General features: G+C 39.0%; 1 protein-coding gene across 1 annotated transcript; it reads left to right on the forward strand.

The window, feature by feature from the left end:
* Positions 1–3,305: 3,305 nt before the first annotated feature.
* On the forward strand, positions 3,306–11,075 carry LOC113708416 (uncharacterized). The gene is made up of 14 exons (XM_072065311.1): positions 3,306–3,663; positions 4,064–4,975; positions 5,065–6,688; positions 6,788–6,921; positions 7,045–7,690; positions 7,776–8,434; positions 9,278–9,374; positions 9,566–9,588; positions 9,706–9,784; positions 9,877–10,006; positions 10,102–10,253; positions 10,391–10,511; positions 10,622–10,850; positions 10,948–11,075. Exons 1-14 carry the CDS (start codon positions 3,306–3,308, stop codon positions 11,073–11,075), a joined length of 5,292 nt encoding a protein of 1,763 aa, XP_071921412.1.

Genomic DNA, 11,075 nt, shown 5'->3' on the forward strand with positions numbered 1-11,075 from the left:
CGTTACTCCGATTGAGGTGAAATTTTGTAGGCAATCATAAAATATCATTCGCTACAACTTTCATGTTTTATACTAAGCCTAATTCAACCTCTAATATGGTGAACTAGAACCAAACAGAACAGGGGAGGTGCAAAATCGAAAATCTAGAATTTATGCCTACAAGTGCTAATCTTCGTAATTCTAGCTTAAAACACTACCTCACCTCCTTATCTACACTTATTCCCATCATAATCCATCTAAACAAAAAGAAATATGGCTAATCAATACAAACTCTAACTCACCAATTCTCCCAAAATCACCAAAACTACTTCTATAGCTACCAATTTGACCAAATCATAAGTTATATAACAACTTAAACAAAAGTAAAAGAGCCAAAGATAAGGGATGGCCAATATACCTCAAGAACAAGCTTTCAAAAGATATCCTCCACCTCTCTTAGAAATTTTTGGTTCTTTAAACTTCCCAAACTCTCAAACTATTGATTAATCGGTTTAGTTTTTCTTATTTTCACTCAAATGGTTCAAACTCAAGATGGATTGAAGTTGTTTCTCTTGCACTCTCTCTCTCTCTTAAGCTCGGCCAAAATAGAAAAAAAATGAGGAAGAATGAGCTCAAATAGAAGATAAGAAGATAAGACTTTGGCTTGGTCAAGGAACCATAGGTGACCGACACTTGTCGCCACCAAAACCAACTAAAATTTTGTTTTCTTTTCCTTGCATTTTGGGTCAATAATTTCGGCAATAAGGCTGAGGATGAGGGAGATATTTTGCAAAAATATCAAGGGTATGTGGTGGTAAGGAAGTAGTGGTCAAGTGGTGGGTTCAATCGGTAGTGATTGATACCCGTCAGTTTGAACCGATTTCTTAAATCGCATATACTAGGGTTTTTAATTTCTAATCACTAACTTATTATTATCACTTCTAATCATATAATATTTCCTCATCCAAAATTCACTCTTATCTACTAAATTTGATCCTCACTCCGTACCGAATAATTACACTACGAAAAAACGTGAAAATTCTAATTCACTCTAACTTGAAAACGGACAACGAAAACTCTTACTTCTATATTCATTAACCATATAGACTAAGGGCGGACGCCCGGTGTACACGTGGACGTGGTCGTCCTCCACGTGGCGGCTGGGGATTCGTTTGTTTGGTGTCCTTTTTTTCCCCCCCGCACTGTTTTCTTCTTTCATTTCTTTCTTCTTGCTCGGTGGGAGGCTGGCTGAGGTCGTGGGTCACTTCTCTGCCACTTCCTTAGTCTCCTGTGTACCAACTCCACCAAGCTGAAGCTTTTCCTCCTTGTGCGGTCTTCTTTGCAGCTCAAGTTTTACCCTCAACTCAAGTTTCACCTTGTAAGACCCGTCTTTCGTTGGCCCTATTTGCCTGCATCCGTTAGGTTGGCTCCGTCAGGTGCCTCTCTGCTGGCTGAGCCAGCTCATCTCTAGCGGCTCCATCTTCCTTCTGTCCTTCTTTTTCTTTCTTCCTCGACCACAGATTCTGTTTTGTTTCGTTCAGCTGCAAAATTTAGCCCCCCATAGAGGTCCAAAATTTATCTTCCCTGCCCCATATGTTAAAAAATTCCCTTTTTCCCCCCGTCTTGGCTTCTTCTCTTTTTTTATTTTTTCCCCGCTCCATCGCTCTGTCCGGCTGCGTCCCCCCAGCCTTTACTGTTCCGCTTTGCCCCCTTACACGCCTTCTCCTTCTGCTGTCTCCCCGTGGCTGCTGACGGATTGGGTTGCTGCAATGATGGCCGATGTAGCTGCTTCTCCTTACCTCTCCCCACGACTGGTCAATTGTTCTTCCGTTGGTGTTTCCCTGCTGCTGCTCCTTCTCCCTGCTTCCCATTTCGCTCCGCCAGGTAACCTCTGCTCCTCTTTTTTCCACCTGCTTTTATCGCCTTCTCCGTTTCCCTTTCCTTTTCTTTTCTCCTCCATGTTTGTTGATTGCACATCCCACCAATTACAGCATCTGTTTTGGACGAATCCCTCCCTCCGCTCTTCCCACCCTCGCTTTCTGGTTCTTAATTTTACTGGATCAGTGTGCTTCCGTCTCCCCCCCCCCCCGCCCCCAAATTAGCGCTGCCCCTCCAAATTCTCCCTCAAATTACTGCCTCCGCCTGATCCTCAGCCTTCCGTACGCTGTATTTTCCCCGCTTTACATTGTTGTTGCTGTACAGTCTGCTTAACCCAAACAAGATACCAAATAACAAACCGCCCAATTGCCCTTCCATCAAGCAGATTGTTCTCCCAAAATTTTTTTAAAATACATCTTTGAAAACTATTTTTTATTATGCATACTTGTATACCGCTGTATTGCCACTATAGTAGCTGTCTATTATTGCGCTTATTAAAATAAAGTCATGCTTCGACTTTAGGATTAAGGCGTTGGAATTGAGGCCTTTTAGTAGCGGATTTTTAAATTAATTGATCCTTTCACCACGTCACTATAATTCCCTATTGAATGATGATAGTCTTGTAGAAAATTTAAGAACCAAAAAAACGCTCAATTAATCACCCTATTTGCAGCTCAAAAACTGCATTGAAAGATGGAAGCAAGGAGAGAGCTCTTGTCCAACTTATCTTTTTTTTTTGTGCCAAAAAATTGGATGTTGTTGTACATGCTTCTGTAATTTTTAATTATTTGGTTGACCAACAATTCATGTTAGTTTTGATATAAAACATGTTCCGAGGAAAACAAATTTTACTTGGGGCAACCAGATAATTAGCAATAGCTCTTTTCACTGTTATAAACCAGTAAGCAAAAGACATTATGTTGATCTCAGCATTGCTCATTCTAATCGTTTTTTGGCAATTGTTTGGTGTATCATATGTTTGTTTTCTTCCTTTTGGATTACTTTGTTTTTTCTTTGGTGGTTTATCGGGGTTTCAGTTTCGCATCAAAGGAAAAAAAATTTTGACAGTCTTCCTTTTGGTTACTGCAGGCCCATTTCAACTGCTTCATCTAGCATGTTCTTCTGCTTACGCCTGCCTGTTGCTCCAGGTAATTTCCTTTCTACTTGGTTTCGCATCACCCTGTTGTGGTTTTTTTATATATTCTTATTCTTGTTGTTATGGCTTGCTTCTCTGTTCGCTCCAACCTCTCCCCCCTATCTCTCTTACTGCTATGCTTGCTCCGTTCCATTACATGCTATGTTTGCTTTCTTTTTACACGCTTAACTTGCAATGTGTCTTCTTTTGCTTCATTGTATGCAACTTTATATTGCATTTTGTATCTTTCAATTCAAAGAAATACATTGGCCGTTATGTATTTGTATACTTTTCAAGCTCGCATTATCCACACATGGATAAAAATGCTAAGAGACGTAAGAGGTATGCGGAAATGCCGCATAGTCAGAAAGCTGACCTGCTCCATCGCCGTCGAGAACGGAACGCTTCAAAGAAGGCAGCCACTGCTGTGCCTTCTTCTGGTGAAACGATCCGTTTTCAAAGACCTGTCGAGAATAGCCGAGATTATTTTAGTAGTACTCCACTAGGATATACTCAGACTGGTGTTGTTTTGGTTGGCGCTGTGGATAGTTCCATCCCAGCTTCTTCATCTTTAAATGACAATAGGGAGAATCTGTTCATTACTCAGTCAGAATATGTTACTTCAGCTTCTTATCCTACGCCAGCCTCTCTTCCGTGGCAACTTGCTCGAGGTATACTTATAATTTGGTTCGCCATCGATTTGCTTTGTTTTTGTAGCCTAATTAGAACTCGCTCGTTTGCTATCAGACTTATCTTGTATAGCATACAGCTGCCTGTGCCTTTGCACTCCATGCTTTTTGCATATTTGTTTTCCGTATTAAACTCCAGTTTAAAAGTTGTCCTTATGTCATTTGAAAAATTGCGTATTTTTCATTACAACAAGGAAGCTTTTGTATTCTCATTGTCACCTGTCTGAAAAAAAGGATCATGCTTAGCTCTTGAACCTTGTAACTTTTTAGACAGAAAACCTTGCTACTCGCTCTTGCAAAGAAGCAACTTGCCTTCTCCTGCTAATCATCATTCCCATTAGCCATGTGTATATACTTCTATCTTCTTTTTGGATCTTTCCAGGTAGGAATCTTCAGCATGTGCCTTCCAGATTATCTCGGCTAGAAAATATTCCAACCCAATCTGCTATTCTTCCTCCTACTCCAAATTGTGAACACTGTGGTGCCAAACGCTTCCCTTCAGAACCTCTTTCTTTTTGTTGCTCTGAAGGTGAAATCTCTGTTGTTGCTCCTGCTATGCCTTATGCTCTTAAACGCCTGTTCATTGGTAATGATGAGGAATGCGAGCACTTTAGGAAGAACTCCCGTACATATAATAATAATGTGACATTCACGTCTTATGGTGCTAAGTATGATCATGAGCTGACAAAAAATACAAAAGGGGTTTATACATTTCGAGTCCAGGGCCAGGTGTATCACTTCTTGGATGGTCTAATCTCTCGGTCTGATAAATCCTCGGGAGTTCAGTTATATTTTTTTGACACTGATGAAGAGCAAACAAACAGAGTTCAAAATTCTGATAAGCTTCGGCCGGCCACCCTCAAGCTTTTAATGACAATCCTGCAAGAAAATCCTTATAGGCGGTTTTTTAAAGAACTTAGGCATGTTCAGGCCATTGAGACCCATACTATAGTTCTTAGGTGCTATTCTGGCCTAGATCAGCGTGTCTTTAATCTTCCTACTGCCTCTCAAGTTGCCGCTATATGGACCGAGCCAGATGATGAGTTGGCTGAGAAGAGCCCCCACATTCAGGTTTATAGCCATTCCAACGCAAGTTATAGGGTCCAATCATATTATGCGTGTTACGATCCTGTTCAGTATCCTCTTCTCTTCCCTAGAGGTGAATCTGGTTGGCATCGTAGGATCAAGAGGCTATTCTCAAAAATGAAGAAACCTGATACTGATGACCCAGAAGTTCATGTTGATTTTTCTTCTGCCCAGGATCCTTCTGCCTTATTCCACTTTGAAGATATAGGCATGTCTATTTCTTATATTTATACACTCTTTCTGCTGTCCTACTCTATAAATTTTGCTATAAGATATTGCTCTTTTTCCCCTTTTTAGCTGTTCGGCAAAAAACCTCTCAAGACTATACTGTTTCTGCTAGGGAGTACTATTGTTATCGGCTGCAAATAAGAGACAATGATGATTCTATATTGATTCATAGCCTGAGATTATTTCAGCAATTTGTTGTTGGTACATATATAAAAATTGAAACATCTAGACTAGATTTTCATAGAAAGCGGCAAACTGAAATTAGAACAGAGATCCTTCAAGGGGTTCTAGACAGTGTTGCAATAGGCCAAACACAGGGGTCTAGAGTCGGCCGTCGAATTGTATTGCCTGCTTCATTTATTGGCGACCCAAGGGACATGAGAAGAAGATATCTTGATGCAATGACCTTGGTTCAAAAGTACGGCAAGTCTGACATATTTCTTACCATGACTTGCAATCCGATGTGGAAAGAAATTCAGGAGAATCTTCAATACCATGAAAAACCACAGGATAGGCCTGATTTGCTGGCTAGAGTTTTTAGAGCTAAGTTTGAAATGTTAAAGGTTGAGCTCCTTAAGAAACAGATTTTTGGTGAGGTTGCAGCCTGTGTCTATGTTATTGAATTCCAAAAGCGAGGCTTTCCACATGCCCATTTGCTGCTTATTCTTAAATCAGGCTCCAAACTATTGAATCCTGAATCATATGACAAAATTGTTTGTGCTGAAATACCAGACCCTGTGAAGAATAGGCATTTATATTCCCTGGTCATTAAGCATATGATTCATGGCCCCTGTGGTTATAGGGATAAACAAAGCCCGTGCATGAGAGCTGGTAAATGCAAAAATCATTATCCTAAAAATTTTGCTCCTTATACAGTTCATGGTGAGGACAGCTATGCATGTTATAGAAGAAGAGATGATGGCAGAAAAATAAAGGTGCGCAAGCATGAGCTCAACAACCTATGGGTGATACCTTACAGCCCATACTTATTAGCTCTATTTGATTGCCACATCAATGTTGAAATCTGCTCCACTGTTAAGCTTGTTAAGTACCTTTACAAATATATTTTTAAAGGTCATGATCTTATCAGCTTTAATCTTGTTGACCAAGGTTCTTCTGGTACCATTGATGAAATTAATTCCTTCCAGCAAGCACGTTGGGTTTCACCTCCGGAAGCTTTGTGGCGAATATATGAATTTCGCCTGACAGAAATGAATCCAGCTGTTTATACCCTCCAAGTCCACCTTCCTGACCAACAATTTGTTTCTTTTGATAAAAGTTCAGATTTGTGGTATCTGTTAAGGAAGATTGATTTTTCAAAGACTATGCTGACTCAGTTTTTCAGAATGAACAAAACCAATGCCACAGCTCAGAATTTGAAATGTTTATATAGAGATTTCCCTCAACACTTTGTGTGGACACCAAAGACAAAGACATGGTCAGAGAGGAGTCGTAGAACGGTCATAGGAAGGCTGGTTACTGTTGAACCTAGAGAAGGAGAAAGATACTATTTAAGACTTTTACTCACACATATTCCAGGTCCGACGTCATTTGATGACTTACTTATGGTTAGAGGTCATAAAACAGCCTCTTTTAGAGAGGCCTGTTTGGAGTTAGACTTGCTTGAATCTGATTCTTACATAGAACAAGCATTAGAGGAAACAGCTCAATTCCAGATGCCTTATTTGTTAAGGTTTTTATTCGCAATGCTTCTTTTCTATTGCTGACCGAAAGACCCTAAACATCTTTGGCAATCATTCGAAGAACATCTATCTTCTGATTATAAACGAAGTTCAGCTCATCGACATTGCACGCCGATAGAGATCAAAAGAAAAGTTCTTTGGGATATTAATGTAACATTGGAGCACATGGGGAAAACTCTCGATGATTATCATTTTCTTGAAGATTCCTTTGCATCTTGCCATGGTGAGCGTCTCACCAAAGAAATTTAAAGTGAAACAACCATACCTATTGATCCAGAAGATCTGCTTCTTGCTCAAAAATTCAATTCTGACCAGAGGCATGCATTTGACTTAATTCTGGATTCAGTATCCTCCTCAAAGGGTCAAGCTTTCTTTGTAGATGGTCCAGGTGGAACCGGGAAAACTTTCTTATATCGGGCGCTTCTTGCTTCTCTCCGCTCACAAGGATATGTCGCAATAGCAGTTGCCACATCTGGTGTTGCGGCATCACTCCTCCCTGGTGGTAGAACTGCACATTCAAGGTTTAAAATCCCTTTGGATTTTTCAAAACAAAAGGCTTGTCAATTAAGTAAACAAAGCAGTGTTGCAAAACTAATTGTTGATGCTAAATTAATCTTGTGGGATGAAGCTTCGATGGCAAAAAGAGAAGCAATAGAAGCGTTTCATTGTCTTCTTACAGATATAATGGAATCTGATCTGCCATTTGGAGGAAAAACAATTGCTTTTGGCGGTGATTTTCGCCAAACCCTGCCTATTGTTGAACATCTACCTCCACCAGATTTGGTCCAATCAACTCTTTTATGCTCACATTTATGGTCTCATATGTGTAAACTACAACTACGAACAAATATGAGAGCTGCCTTAGATCCAACATTTTCAGCTTTTTTGCTTAGAGTTGGAGAAGGTGTTGAACATGTTGATGAACATAGTCAAATATCTCTACCATCTCATATGGTTATTCCTTATCATAACAAACAAGAATCACTTGACAGGTTATAATCATTTAGTGTGCTATTAGTCGTTCTTTTTGTCCATGTACTTTGATTGCTCCAACTAATTACATGTACAATTTTCCAGGTTACTTGGGATCATATTTCCTGATCTGAATCTATACTCATGTGATCGTTACCAAATGATAAATAGATGTGTCCTTTGTCCAAAAAACTATTCAGTTGATGAAATTAATGAGGTGATGATTGCAAAATTCCCTGGATGTCTTCACAGATATATAAGCTGTGATAGAACTGTTGATAGGAGATATCAAGCGGATTATCAGGACTTTCTAAATTCTTTGAACCCAAAAGGTCTACCTCCTCATCAACTCTTGCTCAAAGAAAACTGTCCTATAATGCTGCTCAGAAATCTGAATCCAACGGAAGGTCTTTGCAATGGGACCAGATTAATCTGTAGAGAATTGGCTGAGCACACAATTTCTGCCGAAATTGTCTCTGGCCTTCATAGAGGCAAAAAGGTCTTCATCCCAAAAATTCCCTTGCAAACTTCTCACACCGAAAAGAATGGTATTCCATTCATACGGACACAATTTCCTGTCCGTTTATGCTTTGCAATGACAATCAATAAATCTCAGGGTCAAACTCTTGACTATGTCGGAATTTACCTCCGTGAACCAGTCTTTTCTCATGGCCAGCTTTATGTTGCTCTCTCTAGAGCTAGGAATTCTTCTGCAGTTAAAGTTTTGATTGCTTCGGGTACTTCTGATGATGTCAAAACTGATTGTAAAACAAGGAATGTTGTATTTCACGATATCTTTAAATTCACTAACATATGATATATCAGGTCTGCTCAATGATACCATTCATTACATATTATTTTATCATTTACACATTCACACCCTATTGCTAATTTGTCACTTTCTTTCTGTTTTTGCAAAAAAATACAGGATGCAGGATGTTATCTCGGCCAAAAACGTCCTGCCTGGATCTGAGGGTTGGACCTGCAAAGTAACGGTCCAAGAAAAGCAGCAAATAACTGGCTCAACAATGACGCCAACAAAAAAGCAAAAACTTATTTTGCTGGATGCAGAGGTCATCTTTTTGCTACAATTTATATCTACTTGTTCATACTCCGTACCTAAGCACTTCGCTGTTAACAAATCACATTCATCTACTACTTAAATTTCCCTTGTCATTAGAACATCTTATGTTTTTATGACCAGTTCAATGCATCCATAGCTGCTTACTTTGTGAATCTCTTGTATTTTCCTAGGGATCACAAGTGGAGGGAATTATATTCAATCATGATATCCCTAAGATCAGCCATCGCCTTCAGATTTATAAAAAGTATCTCATTTCAAATGCCATTGTAAGGCTCATTCCAGAAAAATATCAAACTTCTGACCTGAAGATCCAGTGGGTTCTCACCAGCCGAACGGTCATTGAACCAGCAATGATGATGATGACATTCTCCCTGTGAAGTTTAACTATACAGAATTCAGCGATCTTGTCAATTTCATCGATGACAAGCAAAAATCAGTTGGTCAGCTTCACCATTGTAATTTTTTAATTTACTCACCAGTTATGTTACTCTTTTCTAATTGCTATTGTATTGTTCTCCACCAGATGTTCTTGGTATAGTTGTTCAGTCACTAGATGTCAAACATATCAACAAAAATGGAAAAGAGTCAGTCGTTCAAAAGTTTGTCATTGTTAACAAAGAGTAAGTTTTTCCTTACACATTTCTTCCTTATTATGTGATGCTTTTCTTTTCTCCTGATTTCCCAATAAAATATCTTTTCCGTATATTAGTTTGCAGCCTGTTGTCTAGTCATTGTGGGATGATTTTGTGACTCACGAAGGCTATCAGATGACGCATTCCATCCAGAATCAGCCTGTTGTTGTCTGTCACAGGTTAAAAGTTAGCTTTTACAATGGTATGCCGTTTAACATTTCTATAGTATATATCTTACATTTAAACACTCAAGTGCTTATTCTTCATATATCTTCTTTTTTTTACCTTTTCCCTGATAATTGGCCATATTTTCCTACAGGAGTCACACTATCTACCTGGTTTGACTCTGCAATTCTTATTGATCCTCCTATAGAAGAAACTGGAAACCTAAAGAAATGGTTGCTAGATACTCTTTTCCCTTTGTCCCTTTGTTAAAGATACTCATCATAACCCCTTGTGATCATTAATTGATTTCTCTTCTTTTACACAGGGCCAGGAAAAATTCTCAACTACTTAGTGACCTTGTTACTGACGCAGCTTACATGAAGTTCAATCCTGATGTACCTCTTAAACCAGATCAGAAAATAACTAAAATTATCCTTCTGAAACCAGCACAAAAGGTAAGACTTCTGTATATTATACAATTTACTCCCATTCTCACATGTATTTATCAAAACTGCTTCTTCTTTCTATTTCATTGCTACTTTTATGGCAGAGCTCGTGGGTCAAAGTGTCCTTCTCGTTTGAGCACATCTTCCAAAAATTCTGGTACATGGGATGCAAAAAATGCTTCCGCTCTACAACAGCTCCGCATGGAGTCGTTTTTACATGTAATTCATGCAAAGAAAGGCATCCGGCTGAACCAAGGTCTATCGTCATACAGTCTACCACTTTTAACCGCCTTTTTTTTAGTCTTGCCCACTTTTTGATACTAACATTCCTTGTTGCTCATTCTTCGTCGTGTTCCTGTATTTCTTTTACTTACCTTTTGTTAATATATACAGATATCGCTTCGACATTGATTTGACTGATACAACGGGCACGGTCACTGCTTCCATTTTTGGTGAATTAGCTGAAACTTTGCTTACTTTCACCGCATTAGAAGCAATGGAGCACTTCACTCAGGTTCACATCTCCACATATAATAGACTATATATATTTACATAATTTCTCTTGAAATCTTTTTCTATGCTTATAATTCTCATACTCTCTTTCCTTGATGTTTTAACTACCAGAACATTGAACTTCCCTTAGAAAAAACTCATGCTGAGCTGAAACAAAAGCTTTTTCTAGCTCATATTAAACCTGTTCAGTCTCAACTGGCCGATGCAAAGCAGCGTTACACAATTATATATTATTGTGAAACTACTGACCGCCTGGAATATGAGTTGCTAGATATCCAAGAAATGCCTGATCATGTTTTAACTTATAATGAAACTGCAAACAGTGCTTCAATTGCTTCAGGTCACAATTTTATATTTCTGCATTCTGGATGTTCGCATTATATATCACAGGTTATTATAATGTCACTGATCCCTGTTTCCATTTTTTAATATTGTAGTCAACGAAGGTTCTTCTTCAAAAGTTAAATCATGCCTTGCTAAAAGATTTGAAGAGTCAGAAGGTGACTGCTCATCTGCATCACCTGTTGAAGCTGCCAATTCACCCAAGAGAGCCAAATTTTCTTAG

The sequence above is a fragment of the Coffea arabica genome, chromosome 9c (assembly GCF_036785885.1).
Source record: "Coffea arabica cultivar ET-39 chromosome 9c, Coffea Arabica ET-39 HiFi, whole genome shotgun sequence".
NCBI classification, from domain to species: domain Eukaryota; kingdom Viridiplantae; phylum Streptophyta; class Magnoliopsida; order Gentianales; family Rubiaceae; genus Coffea; species Coffea arabica.

Bases quoted from the DNA above. Each gene is read 5' to 3' on its own strand.
- LOC113708416 (XM_072065311.1), top strand. From the start codon at position 3,306: ATGGATAAAAATGCTAAGAGACGTAAGAGGTATGCGGAAATGCCGCAT. The intron at 4,976-5,064 runs GCATGTCTATTT...TCCCCTTTTTAG, and splicing joins ATTCCACTTTGAAGATATAG to CTGTTCGGCAAAAAACCTCT. The intron at 9,375-9,565 runs GTAAGTTTTTCC...TGTCTGTCACAG, and splicing joins TTTGTCATTGTTAACAAAGA to GTTAAAAGTTAGCTTTTACA.